Source organism: Symphalangus syndactylus, chromosome 5 (assembly GCF_028878055.3).
Source record: "Symphalangus syndactylus isolate Jambi chromosome 5, NHGRI_mSymSyn1-v2.1_pri, whole genome shotgun sequence".
In the NCBI taxonomy this organism is placed as follows: domain Eukaryota; kingdom Metazoa; phylum Chordata; class Mammalia; order Primates; family Hylobatidae; genus Symphalangus; species Symphalangus syndactylus.
This window is the reverse complement of record NC_072427.2, coordinates 86,028,189-86,054,630: the sequence shown is the minus strand read 5'-3', so window position 1 is coordinate 86,054,630 and position 26,442 is coordinate 86,028,189. Positions and strand designations below refer to the sequence as shown.

The 26,442-nt window shown below is 47.5% G+C and overlaps 3 protein-coding genes across 8 annotated transcripts in view; 1 reads left to right on the top strand and 2 right to left on the bottom strand.

Annotated features, from left to right (window-relative positions):
- TSPEAR (thrombospondin type laminin G domain and EAR repeats) overlaps nucleotides 1-26,442 on the bottom strand; it is a 194,705-nt gene that overhangs the window by 87,998 nt on the left and 80,265 nt on the right. The window lies entirely within an intron of this gene.
- Nucleotides 6,641-7,556, bottom strand: LOC129483084 (keratin-associated protein 10-3-like). 5 transcript variants are annotated; one of them, XM_055279905.2, is made up of 3 exons: nucleotides 7,161-7,542; nucleotides 7,051-7,079; nucleotides 6,661-6,954 (listed from the first exon to the last, which is right to left on the bottom strand). In XM_055279905.2, the coding sequence occupies exons 1-3, from the start codon at nucleotides 7,540-7,542 to the stop codon at nucleotides 6,661-6,663; spliced, it is 705 nt and encodes a 234-aa protein (XP_055135880.2). The 5 variants fall into 5 exon arrangements, with proteins under 5 accessions (XP_055135878.2, XP_055135880.2, XP_063496577.1 ...); XM_063640507.1 differs by having other exon boundaries at nucleotides 7,051-7,320; nucleotides 7,351-7,542; XM_055279903.2 differs by having other exon boundaries at nucleotides 6,641-6,954; nucleotides 7,051-7,556.
- Nucleotides 15,682-17,306, top strand: LOC129483082 (keratin-associated protein 10-7). 2 transcript variants are annotated; one of them, XM_055279900.1, is made up of 2 exons: nucleotides 15,707-16,180; nucleotides 16,541-16,864. In XM_055279900.1, exons 1-2 carry the CDS (start codon nucleotides 15,707-15,709, stop codon nucleotides 16,862-16,864), a joined length of 798 nt encoding a protein of 265 aa, XP_055135875.1. The 2 variants fall into 2 exon arrangements, with proteins under 2 accessions (XP_055135874.1, XP_055135875.1); XM_055279899.1 differs by having other exon boundaries at nucleotides 15,682-17,306.

The following is a 26,442-nucleotide window of genomic DNA, read 5'->3' as shown; positions in this document are numbered from 1 at the left end:
CAGAAGATCTCTGGCTTCTTCTGAGCTCTAGAATATTTCAAGTATCACAGGAAGGTCTTATATTGAAGGCTGATGATATAAACCTTTAAAACATCCGAGTCTGCCTTCTGAAGAATATCTTTCAATACCATTTCCATATTTTCCTGGACACCATTGTATTAAAATTTTCATTTTGTTATTCAGTGTTGGTAATTTATATTTTTTTGAACACAGTACATTTCATTTATATTTTCAAATTTTAGGATAAACATACCCATGCTACTTTCTTTTACATAAAAACAAAAATCTCTGAATCTGTGGGCATGTTTCTTTTTCGATCTTTCATGTCTGCTTATTTTTATTAGACTGTATTTTTATTTTCTTTAGATTTCCCTTGATGAGCATCTGCGGATTTTTGTGGACATTTGAAAAGAGGGGGTTGTGTTCCTTCTTGTTGGAGATTGTTGAGTAAAAGTTTCAGAAAGCCTCGTGGGTGGTAAACTTTCCGGATCCCTGTTGTTTAAGAGCAGCCCTCCCGCTGACGCCCGCCACAGCAGAGTCTAGGTGCGGAATTTCTTCCCTCCACCTTAGTAGAGGCTGGGCCACCAATGTCTCTCAGATTTGCATAACTTTAATCTTGTGAAGCTTTTCCTCTCTCCAGAACCTGGCACTATTCTCTCCTTCTTGTACTTCATTCATTTCACCAGACCCCTCCCTAGTCACTGTCATCAGCTGTGTTCGTGCCCTCGGTCCATCTTCTTTTAGGTCAAGGAACTTTTATTCCCACATGGGTTTGATGATTTTCTTCCATTCTTGGCTTCTCTCCCCACTGTGATCCTCGTTAGGATCACAGACCCTGGGTCTCCTGGGTTCATCTCCCTTAGACCTCAGGCTTTTCTTGGCTTCATTTCTTTGTCCTTCTGCATTGGGTTTCAGTCATTTTCTGAACTGGGGGTCATGGTATCAGCTCTTCTGCCTTCAGGGTCTGTTATGAGGACTGTCATTGAATTCCATATGTTTGGCGTGTCACGATTTCCATCTCCAGGAACCCAAGGTGTTTTCCTTTCTTCTCCTTCTCCTTTTTGGTAGCACTCTATTCTTGTTTCATGGAGTAACGGCCTCTTTGTTTCATGCATTATTGTTTGTTTAGATTTTGCTTCTCTGTCATGCTGTGATTTCCTCATGCGTCTGAGGACCCTTAGTTGTTGTTCACATTTTTAAGTGGGGGTCTAAACTGGCTTTCATTGCCGAAAGGTTCTCTGCACGTAGACACATGTGTTCTTCTCACAGAGCTGACACTGGGGCTCTCAGGATGGGGCCTTGTCTGCCGCTGGCTGAGTACAGTGGCTTTGGTTCATTTTGGCATCCAGAACTTCCTGGGGTATGGTCTCTTCCTCTCCATCCTAGGACCCAGGCTGGGAGCCTCCTGGGCCACCCCTGCCCTGCCTGGCTCTCCTGCTGGACTCAGGGCACCAGGCGGTTCTTCTTTAGAACTCAACCCTCAGTTAAAGATGCCTGAGTGCCCATGGCTGTCCTCATGTGCTGTCCCTGTGTCAGGGTCTCTGGGAAAAGCCATTTGTCTTCAGTCCTGCTTCTGCCTTTCTTTCTGTTGAATTTTACAGTCAAGAAAACCTGATCTTTTTGTCTTGTCTGTCCCAGAAAATCCTTACTGACCTGGTCTGCGGATGGTATGCCTGTTTTCTATCACTGTTCTGGCACCATTCATTTTTATTTGGATGAAGGGGAGGTGGAGGCATTGGCGAGTGGCCAGCCCAAACAGAGGGCTTAGGCTTTTAAAAAAATTTACCAAGAGAAAATTCACAAGCCATGAAGCTCACCTGCTGCAAGGACATAATCCATTTGTTTTTAGCATATTCCCAGTGTTTCTCAGCCATCACCAATATATAATTTTAGAACATTCCCTTCTCCAAAAAACCACACCAATCAGCATCGCTCCCCATGTGCCCCTCCCCCAGCCTCAGGCACCTACTCATCTACTTTCTTTCTCTGTAGATTTGCCCATTCTGAGCCTTTCACACAAATAGAATCCCACCAGGTTTCATACCAGGATGCAGGGATGGTTTAACATTCACAATTCAACACCACGTAAACAGAATTAAAAACAAAAATCCCATGATCAATAGATGCAGAAAAAGCTTTCGACAAAATCCAGCATCTCTATGATTAAAACTCTCAGCAAAATCAACATACAAGGGACATACCTCAATGTAATAAAAGCCATCTACGACAAACCCACAGCCGACATAACACTGAATGGGGAGAAGTTGAAAGCACTCCCTCTGAGAACTGGAAAAAGATAGGGATGCCCACTCTCACCACTTCTCTTCAACATAGTACTGGAAGTCCTAGCCAGAGCAATCAGACAAGAGAAAGAAATAAAAGGCATCCAAATCGGTACAGAGGAAGTCAAACTGTCGCTGTTTGTTGATGATATGATCGTACACCTAGAAAACCCCAAAGACTCCTGCAAAAAGCTCCTAGAACTGATAAAAGAATTCGGCAAAGTTTCCAAATACAAAATTAATGTACACAAATCAGTAGCTCTCCTATACACCAACAGCGACTAAGCCGAGAATCAAATCAAGAACACAATCCCTTTTACAATAGCTGCAAAAAAATAAAATACTCAGGAATATACCTAACCAAGGAGGTGAAAGACCTCTACAAGGAAAACTACAAAGCACTGCGAAAATAAATCACAGACAACACAAACAAATGGAAACACATCCCATGCTCATGGATGGGTAGAATCAATACTGTGAAAATGACCATAGTGCCAAAAGCAATTCAATGCAATTCCCATCAAAATACCACCATCATTCATCACAGAATTACAAAAAAAAATTCTATAATTCATATGGAACCAAAAAAGGGCTCGCATAGCCAAAGCAAGACTAAGCAAAAAGAACAAATCTGGAGGTGTCACATTACATGATTTCGAACTATACTATAAGGCCACAGTCACCAAAACAGCATTGGTATAAAAATAGGCACATAGACCAATGGAACAGAATAGAGAACCCAGAAATAAACCCAAATACTTACCGCCAACTGATCTTTGACAAAGCAAACAGAAACATAAAGTGGGGAAAGGACACTCTATTCAACAAATGGTCCTGGGATAATTGGCAAGCCACATATAGGAGAATGAAACTGGATCTTCATCTCTCACCTTATACAAAAATCAACTCAAGATGGATTAAGGACTTAAATCTAAGACCTGAAACTATTAAAATTCTAGAATATAACATGAAAAACCCCTTCTAGATATTGGCTTAGGCAAGGATTTCATGACCAAAAACCTAAAAGCAAATGCAATAAAAACAGACATAAATAGCTGGGACTTAATTAAACTAAAGAGCTTTTGCACGGCAAAAGGAACAGTCAGCAGAGTAAACAGACAACCCACAGAGTGGGAGAAAATCTTCACAATCTATACATCTGACAAAGGACTAATATCCAGAACCTACAACAAACTCAAACAAATTATCAATAAAAAAACAAACAATCCCATCAAAAAGTGGGCTAAGGACATGAATGGACAATTCTCCAAAGAAGATGTACAAATGGCCAACAAGCATATGAAGAAATGCTCAACATCACTAATGATGAAGGAAATGCAGATCAAAACCACAATGAGATACCACCTTACTCCTGCCAGAATGGCCATCATCAAAAAATCAAAAAATAATAGATGGTGGCATGGATGTGGTGAAAAGGGAACACTTCTACACTCCTGGTGGGAATTTAAACTAGTACAACCACTGTGGAATACAGTGTGGAGATTCCTTAAAGAACTAAAAGTAGAACTACCATTTGATCCAGCAAATCCACTACTGGGTATCTACCCAGAGGAAAAGAAGTCATTATACAAAAAAGATACTTGCACAGACATGTTTATAGCAGCACAATTCGCAATTGCAAAAATGTGGAACCAACCCAAATTCCCATCAATCAGTGATTGGATAAAGAAACTGATATATATATATATATATATATATATATATATATATATATATACATATATATGATGGAATACTACTCAGTAATAAAAAGAAATGAATCAATGGCATTCACAGAGACCTGGATGAGATTGGAGATTATTATTCTAAGTGAAGTAACTCAGGAATGGAAAACCAAACATCATATGTTCTCACTCATAAGTGGGAGCTAAGCTATGAAGATACAAAGGCATAAGAATGACACAGTGGACTTTGGGGACTCAGGGGGAAAGGGTAGGAAGGGGGTGAGGGATAAAAAACTACAAATAGGGTGCAGTGTATACTGCTCGAATGATAGGTGCACCAAAATCTCACAAATCAACACTAAATTACTAATCCATGAACCAAACACCACCCATTCCCCAATAACCTAAATAAAATATAAAATAAAACTGAAAAATAAAAAACCCAAATAGAATGTCACCACATGTGGGCTGTCACTGAGCATCTGCTTTCAAGGCTCATGCATGGTGTAGCCTGTGTCAGTATTGGATTCCTTTTCATGGCTGAATAATATTCCCCATGGGAATGGGCCACATTTTGCTTGTGTGGATGGGCTGTGTTTTGCTTTGTCCTCTGATGGACATTTAGGCTCCTTCCACTTCTTGGCTGCTATCAGTCATGCTGTGTACATGGGTACACCAGTCTCTGGCTGCTGTCAGTCATGCTGTGTACATGGGTACACCAGTCTCTAGCTGCTGTCAGTCATGCTGTGTATATGGGTGCACAAATCTGTGTGTGGACATTTGTTTCATTCCTCTGAGGTAGATGCCTAGAACTGGAGTGGCAGGATCACAGGGTCACTTTGTGAGTGACCATTTTGAGGGACGGTTTTCCAAGGTGCTTTCACTGGGAGTTGAAGCTCTGATGAAGCAGAAGACACATCGAATGAGGACCCAGAGCAGGGGTCAGAGGTGAGACTCCCCCACCAGGAGGTGTCCTCCCTGGGGATGGCCAGACAGGCTGGGTCCTGTCGGTGCCTCAGACGAGGGCAGGTGGGGACAATGACAAACATGGAGGAGGTCAGAGAACCTGCCCCGGGCCCTCCACCTGGCTCTCTGTTCTGACCCTGTAGCCATCAGTGGGCACAGTGAGGTGGGTGGGGCTCAGACATGCATGAGTGGGGAGCCCCTCCCCAGGATGGTCCTGGAGCCCAAGGATGAAGGCTCGGCCCCTGCCAGCTGCCCAGAGAACCAGGGCAGGAAGCAAACATCTCTGCCCCTGGAGGCCCTCATTTGTCCCTTCGTGGGGACCTGGCTTTGCTTCTAAGGTGGTGGACAAGGCTGTGTCAGCTTGGCCTCTGGCCCTGGGGACGGCTGCTGCTGGCTGTCCTGGGTGGTCTGCCTTGAGAGGAGTGAGGGAGGTGGCTGTGCTGACCACAGGGAGCTCAGTGGGCTGAGACTCTGGGAGGTCCTGGTGCTGGGGCTGGCGGCCTCTGGCATTGACATGCAAGGGTCATTCTCTGGGGCAGGAGCCAGACCTGGGCTCTCAAATGCGCACAGCGACCTGGCAGAAAGAGTGCGCGGCTCGTACCACTCGCCCAACGCGGCATCCTGGACCACGTCTGAGTGCCAGAGCAGAGGGTGGCAGGCAGAGCCGAAGGCTGTCTGGGAGAGACCTGGGAGGCTGGGGGTGTGGGGACAGGGTCCTCGGGGTTAGAGTCCAGGACCACGGGATCAGGAAGGAGCCAGGACCCTGAATCTCTAGGCGAGGCTGCGTGGGGCAGGGGCGCCCGCAGGCTTGGTTAGTGGGTGCCATGGTCCCTGCCCATCTGTGCTCTCGCCAGCGATGCCTGAGCAATGGGTATTCCAGAACCCCATGAATACTGGGCTGCAGGGCTAGAGTCCTGGGGGAGGGCGTGGTCCCCATGTCTTACTGTGGAGGAGGCGAGGGCTGCAGGGACGGGCACTGTGGTCCATAGCTGGTCTCCCCAAGGGCAACAGGAGGGGTGAGGCTGCTGGCTGGAGCCAGGCCCCGGGTGGGCTACCTCAGGCCTAGGGGGCAGCCACAGAGTGGGGAGGGTGAATGTGGCTCAGGGGCCCAGAGCTGCTGCCAGGGTCCACTTTGTCCCAAAACTCCTGGCCTTAATTCCAGAGGCAGCTTCCCTAAGATGGGCCGGGGGGCCACGTGCTGGGGTTGGGGGCCCACAGGGCTAAGAGGGAGACTGGCCTTCAGGGTTCACAGAGGCCAGCACCAGGTGGCATTGCTTCCTGCCTCATCCCATGCCCCTCGGGGGTCCACAGACAGGATGGAAGGTCGACAGAGACAGAGGGGTGGAGCCAGGCCTGCTGGGGGTCAGGACTCTCCCTGCAGTCACGGGTGGCATCACTTCCCACCTCACCCTGTGCCCCCCGGGGGTCCACAGACAGGACAGAGGTTGGTGTGAGACAGAGGCGGCTTTATTAGAACTAGAGGGGGTGCTGCCCAGGGTGGAACCAGGCCTGCTGGGGGTTAGTTCTGCAGAACTTGGGTCTGGGGGAGCAGCTGGGGTTCCTCATGCAGCCGGCATCTGGAAAGGACTGGGGGAGCATCCTGGTCCCTGAGACAAAAAGCCTGCCCCATCTTCTGAGGGTGTCAAAGCCAGAGAGGGCAGAGCTGGCTGAGGCAGCTGGGAGGTCAGCCCCTGGTGGGAAGGGACTCTGGATGACATCCAGGGCTGTCAGCAGCTGGACTTCTGGCCAGAGCAGAGGCTGTAGCAGGCGGGGCGGGAGCACACGGGGCGGCAGAGGAGGGACACGCAGGAGACTGGGCGGCAGCAGCTGGGCTGGCAGGAGGAGGCAGAGGCACAGCAGGAGGGGACGGGCACGTAGCAGGTGGACTTGCACACGGGGCTGCAGAGGAGGGACACAGAGGAGGAGGGTCTGCAGCAGGAGGTGGTGCAGCAAGCTGGCTGGCAGCTAGACTGCTGGCAGCATGAAGTGGAAGCCCCAGAGCAGAGGGGCACACAGCAGGCCTGCTGGCAGGGGGAGGAGGTGCAGCAAGCTGGCCGGCAGCTAGACTGCTGGCAGCATGAAGAGGAATCCTCAGAACAGGTGGGCACATAGCACACGGGCTTGTAGCAAACAGGCACACAGCAGGACTGCTGGCAGGAGGAAGAGGCACAGCAAGCTGGCTGGCAGCTAGACTGCTGGCAGCATGAAGAGGAATCCTCAGAGCAGGTGGGCATGCAGCACACAGGCTTGCAGCAGACAGGCACACGGCAGGCCTGCTGGCAGGAGGAGGAGGTGCAGCAAGCCGGCTGGCAGCTAGACTGCTGGCAGCATGAGGGTGTGCAGGAGCTGGTGCAGCCTGATTGGCAGGGGCTGGGCTCACAGGCCGCCTGGCAGCAGGAGCTGGACACACAGTTCACTGGGGTGCAGACCAGGGTCAGGCAGGGGGCCGGGGCGCAGCAGCTGGGGGAGCAGCAGGGGGGCTCACAGCAGCTCTCTGGGGAGTCGACCACCTGCCAGGAGTCGGAGCAAGAGTCACAGGAACCAGGAAGGCAGACGCGGCTGCTGTAGCTCAGGTTGCTGGAGCAGATGGACGTGGTGGACGCTGCCATGCTGGTGTTGAACTGGCGGAGGGTGAGGGAGTGAGTGGATGAGGAAGTGAGCCTGTGAGGTGCCGAGGCTCTCGGGCTTTTATTCCCCCCAGCCTTGTTGTCCCCGGGCCCACAGCTTCCCCTTCCGTGTTGCTGAGAGCTGGAGTCTGCCGGGATTAGGGGTGTTTGTTTGCCTGTGATGTGGCCCAGCTCATAAATCTCCCATCACATCTGGGCTGTGTTCCATCCCATGTGGATCCCTGGGGGCAGGAATTGGGCTGGGCCTGGTCCCAGCTGGGTTCTGGGAGCTGGAAGAGCCACAGGCATGGGCATCGTCCAGCCCTGGCCCCAGCAGCCCCGGGACACGGAGTCCCTCTGCAGGAAGCCGCCTTAGGAAGGTTCTTGTGGTGAAAACTCCTCATCCAGCGTGGTCCTTCCCCCATCACGGGACACAGGACTGTGGCCATCTTCTGAGGAACAACCTGGGGCCCAGGAGCCTTCATTGACCTGCCCAGGGCCATGGCATGGGGGGGCAGCTGTAACTGTGCCCAGACCTCTTGGCTCTGAGCTCTGGATGACTTCTCATCCCCACAGCCTCTGCACCTCCTGCCCTGTTTCGTGCCCACCTCGTCTTTGTGTTTTGGAGGCAGCAGGACCTGTGTGTTCCAGGGCAAGAATGGTGGGCTCGGCCCCTCCCTGCTTGGACAGCATGACAGCCTTCTGGGCTGTGGTTTTGGGTTCTGAAGCTGCAGAGTAACCGTGCTGAGCAGCGGGTGGTCAGCAGCCCTCGTCCCCACCTGGAGTGGCTTCTCTGTGTGCTCTGCTTCTCCGACGCTGCCCGTCAGCCCCCACCCAGCCTCCTGCTGGGCCCATTTCCCAGCCCTGTCTTCTAAGCCCTGTGCTAGGCCTCTTAGTGTCACCACCTTAAAATTAAGGGACATCTGTCCAAAGAACCCGCACAGAAGACACAAAATGGGCCCATGAGAAGTTCATCTCACTGCAACCCCATTGCCAGTGTAAACTAAACATAAAATCCTAAGCCCCTCAACTGACTAAATGGACCCCATCTTGGCCATGGGGACCCCGAAAAACTGAATTCCTGCATGACAGGAAGGGAGGTCAGACATGCCTCGTTACACCCCTTCCCTTTAGGGTTTAGACACAACCACTGCCCAGCATTAAAGTTAAAATAGAGACTGTAAGACCCACAGAACAGACTCTGTGGCAATAAGATATCGAATTACAAACAGGACCTCAGGCCACGCCAGGCAAGGGTCGAGCTGTGTACCCTACACTGAGAGGACAGACTCTGCTCTCACGCCACAGCTGCTTCTTTTTCTGCAGCGGCTAAACACGCACTGGCCCCACGATGAGGATGAGCAAGATTCAAACGACTGCAGCCCATCCACCCGCAGACGCCAACTGACCACGTTCCACAGCCATGACCAAAGCTCTGATTGGGCAGGAGACTGACTTCAGGAACCTCCTCCTGATAAGGGACCCCCAACCATGGACCGGTTCCAGCCGGTTTACAGAGGCTGTGCACTTGAGTGCCTTTGTGTCCTGAGAAGACCTCTGAGGTTTAGGGCCTCATTGCGATACACCGACATGTTAAGACTCTACCCTGTAAGAAGCACATTTCAAGTGGTCCATATTCAGAAAACAGGCCCTGGGAGGTCCAGGCAGCAACCTTGCAGATGTGACAAGCCACATAGTACAGACATCTGGGAAGAATGATAAGACTCACAGAAGTCAGAGGGGAGGAAGAAAAAGTGGCGGATGGCTAACACATAAAAGGAAAGAAACTTTTGCCGTTGAGAAATCAAAACATAAAGTGGGGAAGGGGACCGGATGTAACCTTATAAGGGGATAATGAAACTTAGGTGATGTCCAGGAAGCCTGTGACCCCATAGTACTCAGGCTGCGAGGAACTGGGGGAGGGACCTGCACTCTAGGGGATAAATTGCTTGTTGAAACTGTGCTGGGCGTGCCTGCCCATCAGACACCTGATCTTGCAAGACCGCCATTAAAGTCTCACTTTCACTGTTCTTCATGCCTCTAAGTCCGTTCTTTGGATTTGGACAGGTAAGTGTATTTCTCACAACCCCAGAGTGAAAACAGGTCGTATGTTACGTGCATGTTTGTTCAGTTCCTCCTTCGTGAATATTCACTATTCCTCCACAACCTATTGCACGTGTGTATTCAGCCAACCTGGTCAGTGTGGAGCTCCTGCCCCAGCCCCTCCTCCTGGCTCTGGGCTTGGCCAGAGGCTGTGCTTCCCAGCCTGCAGGATGGCTTTCTTGCAGGCTGTGCCCCTTTAGAAGAAACAAAGTCTCCTCTCTTTTTCCAAACGTACAGATCTGTTATATTTATTTATTTATTTATTTATTTGAGATGGAGTCTCACTCTGTTGCCCAGGCTGGAGTGCAGTGGTACGATCTCAGCTCACTGCAGCCTCCACCTCCTGGTTTGAACCAGGAGCAATTCTCCTGCCTCAGCCTCCCGAGTAGCTGGGAATACAGGCATAAGCCACCATGCCTGGCTAATTTTTGTATTTTTAGTAGAGACAGGGTTTCACCATGTTGACCAGGCTGGTCTCAAACTCCTGACCTCAAGTGATCCACCTACCTTGGCCTCCCAAACATGCTAGGAATACAGGCCTGAGCCATCGCACCCGGCCAGATGGTGATTTTTTTAAGTGAACACAAGCAGTCGCCCAATTCTCTTCTCAGGAAGCGGCTACTTTCACCCATTTATTCTCTTTCTCTCTGTATCTCTCCATCTCTCTCTGTCTCTGTCTGTCTGCCTCTTCCATATATGCACACACACAGCCCATTCTCATTATTCCCAGAGGTTCTGTTCTATACAGTCTCCACCAGCACCGAATAACCATTGCTCCTACAAGAAGTACAGGGTTATGGTCTCATGAGCCTCTGATCACAACATTCTCATCATCCAATCAATGCATAGACATGTCTTATGAGTGCTTCTGTCTAAAGACACCTTATTGAATCTTTATAGTTGATTTATCAACACTGAACCCCAGCCAACAGCCCTACAGAGCCTGAATGAAGTTGGTCGAACACGTGTTTTCTCTGTAAGACGTGCTGGAGCCTTCTTAGCTCCGGACACCCAGCAGCACAGCAGCACTGCACTGGGGCACTTTAAACAACAAGATCACAGCATCGTGGAGGAACGCGCGGCACTGAGGAGAACACAGCAAGGACACCTGTTTACCATATGAGAGCTGAGACAGGAAAGCAAAACATCACCTCGGTCTGTTATGTGTATGTGTAAACATATATGTACATACACGTACATACATAGAATGCCTCTGTATACATAAATTTTTAAAATGCAAATCATGTCATACTCTACCCACTATGTTTTTGAAAACATGGAGCTCCTTTCCTATGAATACATAATGATCTCTGTCTTGTTCACAGCTGCATAGAATTCCATGCTGGTCTGTGCGTTCATTTTCTATTGCTGTGTAACAAAGTACCACAAGCTTAGTGGTTTCAAATAACACACATTTATCATCTCAGTTTTGGTGGGTCAGGAGTCCAGACACAGTTACACTGGGGTCTCTGTAGGGCTGTATTGGAGTGTCTCATCCGAAGGTTCAATTGGAGAAGGATCCACTTCCAAGCTCATGTGATTGTTGGCAGAACTCAGTTCCGTGCAGCTTCTTGGACGGAGTGCCTCAGTTTCTCACCAGCTGTCAACTGGAGGCTGCCATAATCTCTTTCCATGTGGCCTCAATGGGCAGCTCGCAATGTGCTGGCTTTTTCACAGCCAGCCAGGGAGATAGAGTCCTCCTGAGACGAGCATTAGGACCTTATGTAATGGGACCATGCACATCCCGTCACGCTCTCTGTGCTCCTTGTGTCTATACTCGTGTCACAGTCCCACCCACACTCAAGGGGTGTGGGGCACACAGCCAATGACCACTAGGAGGCGAGGGACATGGGGCCACCCTAGAGTCTTTCTCCCACTGTCTAGACAGTCTCATGGCTGTGATACCTTTGCACATACCTTGTATCCACCCAGGAGTATCTATAGGATGCTTGCATAGTGATTCAGGCTCAAAGGCGTGAGGTTTTGAATTTTGATGCGTAGCAGCAAACTGCCTGCCAAAGCTGTGGAGCCATCCTCAGCCCAGCAGCAAGTCATCTGGGTAGTTTGCCCACACCCTCGCCAACCCATATTGGGAACATCAATGGTTTTCATTTTTTCCAATATAAAAAATGATATCATATGGCCATTAAATTTGTTTCATCTCATTTTGAATGGGGCTGAGCATGTCTTCACATTTAAGAACCATGTATATTTCTTTCAATTGTCCCTTTGTATCCTTTGCTCATTTTCTGTTATGTTGCTGTTATTGGTCTTAACAACTTGTGGGAGCTCTTTGGATATTAAGCAAATTAGCCGTTTCTCTGATATACGGATAGCAAATGTGTTTCCAATGTTGCTGTCTTTTGACTTCGTTTATAATGTTTTCTCTCCTGCAATTTAAAAATTTTTATGTAATTAGTTTTATCAGTTTTTTAAACGGCTTCGGTGTTTTACTCAAAACTTAGAATAGCCCTTTCCACTTGGAGATGATTTTTCTTTTCCTTCCTAACGTTACTGACAGGTGTATTAACATCCCCCACTATGATTTTCCCTTTTCTCTATTTCTACTTTTAGCTCTGCCAGTTAAAAAAATTAAAAAACATTAATTTTTTTATTTTAATTTTTTAATTTTATATTTAAACTATGTAATTAGATTCATCCAAATTTAGAATTGTTACAGCTTCCTGGTAGGTTGACTCTTTTAGCTTTATACATTTCTTCCTTCATCTCTATTGCTCTAAAATCTACTTTTTCTGATATTCATAAGTCACACTAGCGTTTTAGTTAGTGTTTGCCTGGTGTATTTTCTTCCATCTTGTTACTTTCAAGCTTTCTGTGCTCTTTTTCTTTCTTTCTTTTTTTTTTTTTTGATGGAATCTCACTCTTGAAAAGTTCCCTTTCGTGGTTACTGTAGAGTGGGTCTGCTCATGTTCAGGCTGGAGGGCAGTGGTGCAACCTCAGCTCACTGCAACTTCCACCTCCTGGGTTCAAGTGATTCTCCTGCCTCAGCCTCCCAAGTAGCTGAGATTACAGGTGCCCACCACCATGCCCAGCTAATTTTGTATTTTTAGTAGAGATGGGGCTTTACCATGTTGGCCAGGCTGGTCTCGAACTCCTGACCTCAGGTGATCCGCCTGCCCCAGCCTCCCACAGTGCTGGGATTACAGGTGGGAGCCACAGCGCCTGGCCTCTATGCTCTTGTATTCAGGCTCTGTATCTTGTAAGCAATATGTAGTTAGGTTTTCTATTTTTTATTCAGACCAACAATATATTTTAATGGGAATATCTGGTACTTTATTGACTGACGATTTAGTTTATATCTATCTACCATCTGATTGTACAATTTCTATTTGTCCCAATTTTTTAATGTTTCTTTTAAAAATCACTTCCTGTCTATTTTGGATTAATCAAGTATTTTTTATTATTTATTTTCCTTCTTCTGTTCTGTTCATTATTCGTGAGATATGGCAAAGCTTCTCTTCAAACAGGCAGCTCAACCTTTTATTCTTTAATTCCTAGTACCCCCTTCCCCTCTCTTTCTTCTCCTTTTCTTCTTTCTGACTTTATTACATGCCCAGGCATGCTGCAGCATCACTGGCATTATCAGCACCAGCTCACATTCCGTTCTGTATTTAGGAAAAGACTGGCTCTCTAGTTTCCCGTAGATGACCCCTTCCTCCTCTCCCGTCTCTCCCATTACTCATCCACCTTATCTAAGAAAGTTTAAATGTTTAGCCAGTCGGGTCTAGTTTAAATTGTGTGGCGCAACCCCAGCCAATGGGGAAAGGACATGGGGGCAGGATCGTGTTAGGAATAAAAACTTCTACTCTCCTTTGTTCTGTGTGCTCTTGTGGCAATCAGCCATACGGGAGACACCCTCCTGCGCAGAAGTAAATTTGCTTTGCTGAGAAATCCTTTGTCTCAGGGCTCATTTTTCCTTACGACTCTGAGCCTTATTTCTAACATTATTGACGATACATTGATTATACACAGTTTTTACTATCTCTTCAGTGGTCACTTTAGAGATTATAGCACACATTCTTAGATTATTCAAGTGTAACATACATCAGCACTTCCACCACTTCCAAAGCAATGCTGAAACCTTAGAAAACTTTCACTCCATTTATCCTTCTCACCTTTTATTGTTAATGTCATTATGCATTACTTTTCTACTTCTAGTTTGGACTCCACAAGAGATTATAAACGTAATAATATTACCCTTTCAGATCCTCCTGGTTCCTTCCTGCATTTTTATCTTTCTGTCATCCTGCCTGAGAAGTTCCCTTTCGTGGTTACTGTAGAGTGGGTCTGCTCAGGTTCAATTTGCTGTTATCCAGAATTGTTTTGTTTCATTTTCACCTTTGAACGATGTTCTTCCTGGTCTAGAATTCTAGGTTTGCAGTGATTTTCTTTCAGCTCTTTAAAGATGTCATTGTATTACCTTCAGTTTCTTCAACAGCTCTTTTAGGAGAGCTTTAAAGGAATCATTTTTAAAACATTTTGCTCAGCTTTTCAAGTTGTTCTCAGCAGGAGTATATGTCTGACATAGCCACTTTGTCCCATATGGAAGCAGAGGCCCCCATTCTCTCTCTCTCTCTCTCTCAATGTACTTCCATCCTATAGGACCAGATCCTGTACCGCTGGAGGGACCAGGCCATTTCAAATTTATATTATTTTTATAGTTCAAAATATACAGAAAGACAATTCATCCCACCATGTAACTGAATTTCTAGCCCTCTGAGGCCTTTTGTACTTTTCCTAAATCCCCTAGGAGTTAAGAGGCCTGGACTGGGAAACACAGATAGAGACACAGAACACCCTGAGCCTCTGAGACTTGCCTGGGCATCAAACCCCACCAGAAGGGCCCCTGGAGCCCTCTCCCCTGGGTAGGGGCCACTCCTCTGGGCCACATGCATGCTGGGCTATGGCTGGTCATCACTGACATCACCAGGCACCAAGCAGCCCACCTCCCTCCCTGGTGGGGTCCACAGTCAGAGTTACTACCCCTTCACCTTCACATTCTCAGCACCCGGTGCTATTTCCAGCACGTGGGAGGAGTCACTGCATCATGAATAAATGAATGCTTGAGAAGTAAAAGTATCAGATAAAATTGGAAACATTTAGCAGAAAGAACCAAAAAGACGTGGTGGCCAATTTGATATTATTTGCAGAAGAAATGGAGACTTAGATCAGATGTCTAGCTGGGATGACCAAGGACTTAGTTAGCAATCAAGAAAATACACTGCAAGCGAAAGCAGTGCTTGCTGCTTTTCACACGGCAGTGCTGTCGCCAGTGGCTGTGCTTTTTGCTGAGGAGATGCATTAGGTGTTCCAGGTTAGACTTACAGGTTTGCAGTGTTTGGGATAAAACCAAATGGAAATGAGGGGGGGCCCATACAGGGATCTGGGGCTTCCCTAAGTGCCCAGATGGAAGAGGGGGTACACGGCCCCCAGGAACTGCTGTGAACCTGACGGGAAATGGCTTACACCACTGTCCACCCTTTCCCGTTTGCCACTTGCTCTAAAGCCCTTGGGGGGACTTCATGCACCAGAGAGAGTGTGGGGAGTCACTTCTAGGAACGTTCCACCCTCATGCCATCATTGACAGGGGCTTCTCTAGCCTGGCATTCCAGAAGCCACAGCCACCCAGACAAGCAGAGTCCCCTGGCGATGGCCCACAGGCGCTGGGATTAGGATGGATGGATCTCTTCTGCAGCCAGCACAGGCCCCCAGGACACTCTATTTGCAGACATTATACCCTGTCTACTTCAATATTATGCTCTGGAGCCAAAGGTAGGTGAGGGTGCATCAACGGATCCAAATATAGACTCGGGACTTTACAAACTGAATGGCATCTCATAGGACTAAACATGAAACTTGCACTAATAGGCGTTCTCTACGTTTTAAACACAAACAAGGAAGGGGCGGGAGTTGTTGACACTCCAGCTGGGACAACAGGCCAGGGAGACATATAAAAGCCAACATCCCTGAGCACCTAACACACGGACTCACTCACTCACTCACTCGCCCACTCACTCCCATCTCCTCCAGCTCAATCCCCAGCATGGCCGCATCCACCACGTCCATCTGCTCCAGCGACTTGAGCTATGGCAGCCGCGTCTGCCTTCCTGGTTCCTGTGACTCTTGCTCTGACTCCTGGCAGGTGGATGACTGCCCAGAGAGCTGCTGTGAGCCCCCCTGCTGCGCCCCCAGCTGCTGTGCCCCGGCCCCCTGCCTGACCCTGGTCTGCACCCCAGGGAGCTGTGTGTCCAGCCCCTGCTGCCAGGTGGCCTGTGAGCCCAGCCCCTGCCAATCAGGCTGTACCAGCTCCTGTACGCCCTCGTGCTGCCAGCAGTCTAGCTGCCAGCCGGCTTGCTGCACCTCCTCCCCCTGCCAGCAGGTCTGCTGCATGCCTGTCTGCTGCAAGACTGTCTGCTGCAAGCCTGTGTGCTGTGTGCCCATCTGCAGTGGGGCTTCTTCATGCTGCCAGCAGTCTAGCTGCCAGCCAGCTTGCTGCACCTCCTCCCCCTGCCAGCAGGCCTGCTGTGTGCCCATCTGCTGCAAGCTTGTCTGCTCTGGGAATTCCTCTTCGTGCTGCCAGCAGTCTAGCTGTGTGAGCTGTGTGTCCAGCCCCTGCTGCCAGGCGGCCTGTGAGCCCAGCTCCTGCCAATCAGGCTGCACCAGCTCCTGCACGCCCTCGTGCTGCCAGCAGTCTAGCTGCCAGCCGGCTTGCTGCACCTCCTCCCCCTGCCAGCAGGCCTGCTATGTGCCCGTCCGTTGCAAGCCTGTCTGCTGCAAGCCCGTCTGCTGTGTGCCCACCTGCTCTGAGGATTCCTGTTCATGCTGCCAGCAGTCTAGCTGCCAGTCAGCTTGCTGCACCTCCTCCCAAAGCCAGCAGGGCTGCTGTGTGCCTGTCTGCTGCAAGCCTGTGTGCTGTGTGCCCGTCTGCTCTGGGGCTTCCACTTCATGCTGCCAGCAGTCTAGCTGCCAGCCGGCTTGCTGCACCACCTCCTGCTGCAGACCCTCCTCCTCCATGTCCCTCCTCTGCCGCCCCGTGTGCAGGCCCGCCTGCTGCGTGCCTGTCTCCTCCTGCTGCACCCCCACCTCCTCCTGCCAGGCCAGCTGCTGCCGCCCAGCCTCCTGTGTGTCCCTCCTCTGCCGCCCCGCATGCTCCCGCCCGGCCTGCTGTGGCTGCACCTCAACCCGGAAGCCCAGCTGCTGAGTGATCTCCTTAAGATCATCCAAAGCCTGAGTGCTCACTGCCACCTGCACCCCTGGATTCTTTACCCTGGACGGCTCTCCACATCCCGCTCCTGAGCCCTGCAGTGGACGGCAGTGGTCAGCTGGTCACCCAGTGTGCGCTTCTCCTCCTAGCAGCAGCTCAGCTGTTTCTCCAAGTCTTGACTTTCCCCCAATTACTCAGCCCTGCCTCCCCAGCAACAGGTGGGCAGTGACCCCAGCAAGGCCAGCGGGTCCTCCCAGGCCATGGCCCAGTGTGGGGAGAAATGAGGGTAGACACGTATCAGGTGTGGGTTTCTCGTCGCTGTCCTGGCTCAGTGGCGAGCCCTGCTCCTCCCCTGCTGTGGGCCTGGGCCTCTTTCTCTATCTTCCCTGACCACGGGAGCAGGTCAGACCCTTCTAATAAATTCCTTTCCTAAAAAGTACAACTGGAATTCATTCTTGTTGATCACAACCAAAGACCCCTGCCTGATGCCCCCCACCCGTGGGTGGTCCTGAGCTGCTCCCACGCCACGAGGTCCCTGTCCTTCCCAGGTGTCCTGGCAGCCCTGCACCACCCTCACCACACGGATGTCCGAGGGGTAGGCAGGCCTGAGGGATGGGAGAGGCGAGTGATCCAACAGCAGAGCCTGCCCTGGGTGGGGCTGCTTTGGGGGCTCCCCAGAAACTGGGTTGTGTCCAGCCCCTGGCTCCAGAAGGGAAACCCCATGGCCGTGTGCAGAAAGGGTCCACACGGTGGGTGGGGACGGCTGTCCTGAGGCCCGCTGGCCAGGCTGGCCCTTGGCTGGCATCCGGGAACTGGGATTTCCGAGGGGCTCCCCCTGGCCCCGCCTCACTGGGCCTGAGCTGTTTGTACCACGTGGTTTAGGCACTCATGTCCCCGCTGGGAGTCTGGAATTCTGGCGCAGCCCAGGCAGAAGCTGCTCACATGACCAGTCCCCGGGTACATCACCAGGCAGGGCATCCCCAACATCACATGCGCGGCGTCCCAGCTGCTTGCAGGGGAGTGAGGCACATCTTGGGTGACCCCCACCCCAGGAGAGGCCTCCAAAGCTGAGCCTGGTGCCCCTGGACTCGGCCCCAGGAACCTTTCCCTTGGCCGATTTTGCTCAGTGTCCTCTCTGTGGGAAATCACAGCCATGGGTACCATGACCTGCGTGGCCTGTGTCCTCCTGGAGAATCGCTGCCCTCGGTGGTCTTGGGGACCCTGACACAGACCCCAAGCTGCCCTTCCCAAGTGACGACAATGCTATCCTAGGACAGTGCTGGGCTTATTTCTGGTAGTGCTTCCTTTGACTCCTGCTCCAGAGGGGGTGGAGACAGAGAAGGAGGCTGGGTGAGGCCAGGCCATCGTGGGTTTCACGAGGAGCAGAGCCGTCCTGCGCCTGCAACAAGCTGTCCCTCCCCTGTGGTGGCCACAGAGGCTGTGGCCTGAAACTCTGGCATGGGGCTGGAGCACCAGCTGGCAAGGAATAAGCCCCCACATGTCCCACCCGGCACTCCTCTGCCCCCACCCCGGCCCCCATGCAGAAGAAATGAGCCAGACTTCTCTCTGGCACCAGGGCTGCACCCTAAGTCGGCATCCAGGCTTTGCCTCACTGGATCCCCTCTGGTTCTCTAGGAGGCACCAAGGGGACCCTGTGGTGAGTCCCTGAACTACAGACACCTGAATCCCACAGACGCAAGATGGAGGGGCCTTGCTCAGAGAAGCATGTCCTCCTCTGTGGATCCCGGACTCGGCTCCTCCCCTAGGCATGGCCCCAGCAAGCATCCAGGCATGTGAGCCTCTGGGGAAACACACCCCCCACACCCCAGGTGTGAACTTCAGGGGAGGTGTGCTGTGGGGGAGAAACATCAAGTTCCTTTCCAAGGGCAACAGGTGGAACTTCAGAACCTCCTGCAGAGGAAGGGCATGCCAGGGTGGCCAGGCAGAGAGAGGAAGCCTCCTCTAAGGGGCTATTCTCAGCTGCACCACAGAAGCTGACGGTGGCTGAAACTGCCCTTTGTCACCTGGACATTCACCATTTGCCCCGGTCAACAATGCCTACTGCCATCCTTGGTGAAAGAACCAATATCTCATAAAAAATGCAAAAGGCACAAATCATTAGAGAAAATACTGACAATCTTGAATGCAGTAAAATGCACACAAAAGCACAAGCACATAATCAAAGTTCCCACCAATCCCATCCCAGAGAAGCCACCTATGGGGCATCACGGGGAGACTGCAGGCTCACTGTCTCCCTCCTGGGCACATGGCCTGGCAGGTTCCAGCCACGTGCAGTTAGTTAGGGCCACACGATGAGTTTCTATTGGTTAAACGTGCATGGAGAGATGTCTGCCCCTTCCGGGCCACAGGTTCTGGGAGTCCTGCTGCCTCTCTTCCTTGCCGGGCTATCTTGGAGGCTCACGTGCCAGAGAGTGGGTCCACAAGATAGGGGCGCGGCATGCTTGGATGGCAATGTGAGGAGTGGGGAAGGCCTTGTGGGCTTAAGCCATTGACATGTTGACTTCTGTTGGTTTCTGAACCAGCATTGATTACCTTCACCAACAGTATGTAACAAAAGATTCAAATTCACAATTTATAAAGAAAACATAAAAAGAAATGAATAAAAGAGATGGAAATACGCAATTATGGGATAAGATGTCCAATGGCCAAAAATCATAGGATAAGATAGCCAATCTCACCTACCATCAAGACACCATGCACAAAAATTAACTAGGGGTGAACCCTAGACTTAAATGTCAGAGATAAAATAATGAGATCTCTATATAAGATCACATCATCAGCAGAGACAGTCTCACTTCTTTCTTTTCTATTTCAGTACCTTTTATTTCTTTTTCTTGCCTAATTGCTCTGGCTCGAACTTCCAGCACCATGTTAAATAGAAGTGACAGGAGTGGGCATCCTTGCCTTGTTTTTGATCTTAGAGAAAGAGCTTTCAGCTTTTCACCACTGAGTATGGCATCAGCTGTGGGCTTGTTGCATATGGCCTTTATCGTGATGAGGTACATCTCTTCTATATCTATTTTCTTGAGAGTTTTAATCATTAATGAATGCTGAATTTGTTCAAATGCTTTTTTGCATCTATTGAGGTGATCATGTGGTTTTTGTCCCTAATGTTAGTGTGATGTATCACATTTATTGATTTATGTATGTTGAACCATTCTTGCATCCCTGGGATAAATCCCACTTGATCATAGTGAATGATCTTTTTAATGTGCTGTTGAATTCAGTTTGCTAGTCTTTTTTTGAGGATTTTTGCATCTATATTCGTCAAGGACATTGGCCTGTAGTTTTCTTTTCTTGTAAAGACTCTACCTGTTAGTCTTCAAACTGTTAGGACTGATAAACAAATTTAATAAAGTTGCAAGTTACAAAATCAACATACAAAAATTAATAGCATTTCTATATACTAACAATGAACAATGATCCAAAAAAGAGATTAAGAAAACAATACCATTTACAACAGCATTTAAAAGAGTTTAGAAAGATATTTAACCAAGGAGGTGAAAGATCTGTACACTGAAAACTACAAAACATTGATGAAAGAAGTTGGAGAAGACACAAATAAATGGAACAATGTCCCACATTCATGGATTACAAGAATTAATATTGTTAAAATGTCCACACTACCTAGAGCTATCTACAGATTCAACGCAATCTCTATCAATTTTGATGTCAGTTTTACAAAATACATAGAAAAGAACAATCCCAAAATTCATATGAAACTGTAAAAGATTCTGAATAGCCAACACAGTCTTGAGTATGAAGAACAAAGCTGGAGGCCTCACACTCCCTAATTTCAAAATACTTTAAAGCTATTGTAATCCATACACCATGGGACTGACATAAAAATAGACATATCAGCCAATGGAATGGGATAGAAATCCCAGAAACATACCCAAGTGTTTGTTGTCAATTTATTTCTGACAAAGGTGCCAAGAACAAATGATGGGGAAAGGACAGACTCTTCAATAAACAGTGTTGGGAAAACTCAATATCCATGTGCAGAAAACTAAAATTGAACCCTCATCTTACATTATATGCAAAAATCAGCTCAAAATGCATTGAAGACCTCAACATAAGACCTGAAATGTGAGACTGCTAGAAGAAAGCATAGTGGAAAATCTCCATTACATTGGTCCAGGCAATTATTCCTTGAATAGGACCCCAAAAGCACACCCAACAAAAGAAAACATAGACAAATGGGATTGCATCCAACAAAAAAGCTGTACAGCCAAGGAGACAATCAACAGGGTGAAGAAACAACCCATGGATTGGGAAAAAAATCTGCAAACGATATATTTGATAAGGGGCTACTATTCACAATAAGGAACTCAAACAACCCAGTAGCAAGAACATAAATAACCCAATTTAAAAATGGACAAAACAGCCTGGCAACAGAGCGAGACCCTGGCTCAAAAAAATGAAACTACATAAATAAATAAAAATGGGCAAAAGACCTAAACAGACATTTCTCAAAAGAAGCCATTTAAATGGACAGCAGGCATATTTTAAAATGCTCAACATCACTAATCATCAGGAAAATGCACATTGAAGGGACAATGAGACATCACCTCACACTTGTCAGAATGGTTCTTATCAAAAAGATGAAAGCAAACAAGTGTTAGGGAGGATGTAGAGAAGAGAGAAGTCTTGTACATTGTTGGTGGGAATCTAAATTAGTACAACCACTATGGGAAACATTATAGTGGTTCCTCAAAAAACTAAAAATAGAACTTGCCTATGATCCACAAATCCCACTTCTGGGTTTATATCTAAAATAACTGAAGTCATTCTGTTGGGGAGAGGTCTGCACTCCTATGTTCATTTCAGTCTTATTCACAATAGCCTAGGTATGGAATCAATCTAAGTTCATCAATAGATGAATGGATAAAGAAAATGTGGCATATATGCACGAGGGAATACTATTCAGCCACGAAAAGGAGAAAAATCCTGTCATTTGTGACAACTTGGAGGACAAATGGACCTGGAGGACATTATGCTAAGTGAAATAAGCCAGGCACAGAAAGACAAATGACATGATTTGTGTCTAGAATCGAAAACTGTCAAACTTAGAAACAGAGAGCAGAAAGGTGGTTACCAGAGGCTGGGGGCTGCCAGAGGGGAGGAATGGGGAAGGGAGATGTTGATCAAAGGAAACAACCTTTCCATCACACTGGAGGAAAAAGCTTTAGTGACCTATTGCATCGCATGGTGACACATAAAAATAATGTGTTGCATATTTCAAAATTGGTGAAAGAATATACTTTTAATTTACCAGAAAAATGTTAAGTTGGTGAGATGATGGTTATGTTAAGTAGCTTGATTTAATCTTTTTTGTTTGGTTTTGTTTTGTTTTTTAGACACAGTCTTGCTCTGTTGCCAGACTGGAGGGCAGTGGCATGATATTTCACCGCAACCTCTGCCTCCCGGGTTCAAGCGATTCTTGTGCCTCAGCCTCCCAAGTAGCTGGGACTAGAGGTGCGTGCCACCACACCCAACTGATTTTTGTATTTTTAGTAAGGACAGGGTTTCACCATGTTGGCCAGGATGGTCTTGATCTCCCGACCTCATCATCCACCTGCCTTGGCCTCCCAAAGTGCTGGGATTACAGGGCTTGGTTTAATCTTTCTACAATGCATGCACAGATCAAAACATCACATTATAGATCAAAACATCACATTATACCCAGTAAATACACACAATTATTATTTGTCAGTTTAAAAATTGGTAAATAAACAATGAATGAAATAAAAATAATGAAGCTCTAGAAGCACATATAGGGGAATGTCTTCACGATGTTGTGGTAGGCAAAGACTTTGGGAATGGGGTAAAAACGCTACACATAAGAGAGTAAATTAGTAAATCGGATTTTACTACAATTAAGAGCATCTCTTCATCAGATGATACTATTAATACCACAACACATCCATAAGCATGACTCGAATTGAAATAGACGACCAATACCGAGTGTCAGCAAATGTGTGCAGGAAATGGAACTCTCCTACATTTGCTGGGGTGGGAATGTGAAATGGAACAATCCCTCTGACAAACAGTTTGGCAGTGTCATAAACATGACACACACCCCCTTCATATGCCCCACACGCTCCACCTCCTGCGTTTACCCAAGAGAAGTGAAATCATATCACAAAGACTCACTCACAAATGTTTAAAGAAGCTTTTGCCACACAAGCCGTGTATCCATCACATGCCCCACACACTCCACCTCCTGTGTGTTTACCCAAGAGAAGTGAAATCATGTCACAAAGACTTGCTCACAAATTTTTAAAGACGCTTTTGCCACACAAGCCATGTGTCCATCGACCCCTGGGTCAATTGTACTATAGAATTTGATTTATATGAAATTCCAGGAAAGACAAACCTAGTTGAGATACAGAGGAGATCGGTCGTTTCCTGGGGCAGAGTCAGGAGGGGTGGGGATTGATCATGAAAAGTACACCTGGGAACTCAGAGATGATGGAAAATCCAGATCTTGCTTGTGGTAGTGGTTACATGGGTGTATATATTTTCTCAAAACTCATCAAATGGTAACTTTAAATAGGTACATTTTACAGCATGTAATCATACTTCAATAAAACTGACTTTTTAAAAACTTCATTTTTAAACCCCAGACTTGGATGAGTTATTTGCAATTTCCATACTCAGTGGTGCACTAAAGCCGGCATGCCCTGGCTCATGACAGCTGACATGCACCCCTCTCTTCCCATATCTGTGTTAAGTGACATTGTCTGGGTAGCTTGGATTTAGCTGGGTTGGGAGCATTCACACGTGGACGTTGGCAAATGCAACCAATCGGGACTTTTGTTTTTGTTTTCATTACAAAAACAAAAGCCAGTTATTGAATGTTCACTGACACACTGCATATATACAACTCATATTCAGAATACATAATAAATTTCTGCAAATCAATAAGAAACACAAGTAGCCATATTTTAAAAAGCAAGCAAATGTCTTGAACAGGCACCTCACAAGAAAAGATATCCAAGGTTCAATGAGCAGCTTTACTCATCAGGGACATGCACATTAGTGCAACAGTGCAATATTCCTACACACTTTCCAAAATAAACAAATTTTAAAAGACTGATCAACCTCATTTTGTAAAGATACAGAATAAATGGATTTATAAAATCAACTAGTGAGGATGTAAATTTCTCTAGAAAGTTGTTAGTATATGCTAAGCCAACATATGCCTATCTATGACCGAGCAATTCCACTTTTGGGAGCACAATGAAGAGAAATTAGTAAAAATATCAGTGAAAAAGTTTACAAGAATTTTTCTAGCAGCACTATTAATAGCAGCCAAAATCAGGAAACAATCTAAATCTCTAACACTGTGAAAGAGAATGGACAAATAACACGTTGTAGAATTTAATGCAATGAGGCAGCAAAAAAAGAGTGAAGTACTGATGCATGCAGCAACATGGTGCTTCTCACAGACATTGTGCTGAACAAAATGAACCATAAAACAAAAGAGTTCCATAGAACAGGCAAAGCTAACCAATGAGGAGAGAAGGTAGAACAGCAACTAATACTTAGGGAGGAGGGAGTAACAGAGAGACAGCACAAGGGATCATTTAGGATTCTGGAAATGTTCCACATCTTCCCCAAAATATTCTAAGGGGAAATATTTCCACCCAGAAATTATATCCAGCTAAGCTATCAATCAAATAGAACAGCAGAATAAAGGCATGTTTAGTCATGCTATGGCTCAAAAATATATCTTCCTTGCACCCATTTTCAGAAAGTTACTGGAGGATGTGCTCCACCAAAACAAGGGCATAAATCCAGAAAGAAAAAGACAAGGCATCCAGGAAGTAATGGATCCAACATCAGAGAGAGATGAATGAAAATCCAAAGACAAGAGTGAAGGGAGATCCCAGAAAACCTGTGTACCAGGCTGAGGGAGCAGCCAATAGAGACTGGTCCACACATAAGAGAGCTCTACGAGAGATGTTTCCAAAAAATAAATGAAGCTAATAGATTGTTATATTTGAACTTCTTGAGTGGAGCATGGGGATGAATGAGTCAGAGTTTGGAGAGGAGCAATTGTTAACTCCAAGAGGGGAAAAACATAAACAAAAACAAAACATGTACAAATAAGGAAATTTAATCTGGTTCCACTATTCAGACTTGGCTATGAACAATATTTACTTTATTATAATATACATTCTGAACACTGATTTAACCAAATATTGACATTTTACTGCCTTTGCCTTCTGAGGATGGGAAGGGGGAGCTTTTCATGGGCCTGGTGATAAACAAGAGAAAGTACTTTCCTCCACAATAGGAAATCAGATCATATCTGAAATTGAAAATGCAAGAAATAACAGAGCATGTACATTGTTTAATAATTCTGAGATAAACAGGAGAACTAAGAAGAGCATCTGGGATGGGTCTTGGGAGGGATGCATGCCAGAGAGGGGGGTGTTAAAGGCATTCAGTTTTATAAGGAAAGCAGAGCATAAAAGTTTGAAAAATTTGCAGCCTGACTATGCAATAGAAAAGAAAAACCCATTTTCTAGGGAGAAATTCAAGCCAGATGCAGAAATTTGCATAAGTAGCAAGGAGCCTAATGTTAATCCCCAAGACCATGGGGAAAATATCTCCAGGCCACATCAGAGACCTTCATGTCGGCCCCTCCCATCACAGGCCTGGAAGCCCAGGTGGAAAAAGTGGTTTTGTGGGTCCAGGGTCCCCATGCTGTGTGCAGCCTGGGTGAAAGGAGCCAATGTACAGCTCAGACTGTGGCTTCAGAGGGTGGAAGCCCCAAGCCTTGGCAGCTTCCATGTTGTGTTGAGCCTGCAGGTGCACAGAAGTCAGGAATTGAAGTTTGGGAACCTCTGCCTAAATGTCAGAAGATATATGGAAACACATGGATGCCCAGACAGAAGTTTGCTACAGGGGTGGGGCCCTCATAGAGAACCTCTGCTAGGGCAGTGCAGAAGGGAAATGTAGGGCCAGGGCCCCCACACAGAGTCCCCACTGGGGCACTGCCTAGTGGAGCTGTGATAAGAGGGCCACCATCCTCCAAACCCCAGAATGGTAGATCTATTGACACCTTGCACTGTGTGCCTGGAAAATCTGCTGACACTCAATGCCAGCCCATGAAAACAGCCAGGAGGGAGGCTGTACCCTGCAAAGCCACAGGGGTGGAGCTATCTGAGACCATGGGAACCCACTCCTTGCATCATTATGACCTGGATGTGAGACCTGGAGTCAAACAAGATCATTTTGGAGCTTTAAAATTTGACTCCCCTGCTGGATTTTGGACTTGCATGGGCCCTGTAAAATCCCTTTGTTTTGGCCAATTTCTGCTATTTGGAATGGCTGTATTTACTCAATACCTGTACCCCTATTTTATCTAGGAAGAAACTAGCTTGTTTTTGATTTTACAGGCTCATAGGTGGGAGGGACTTGCCTTGTCTCAGATGAAACTTTGGACTGTGGACTTTTGGATTAATGCTGAAATGAGTTAAGACTTTGGGGGACTGTTGGGAAGGCATGATTGGTTTTGAAATGTGAAGACATAAGATTTG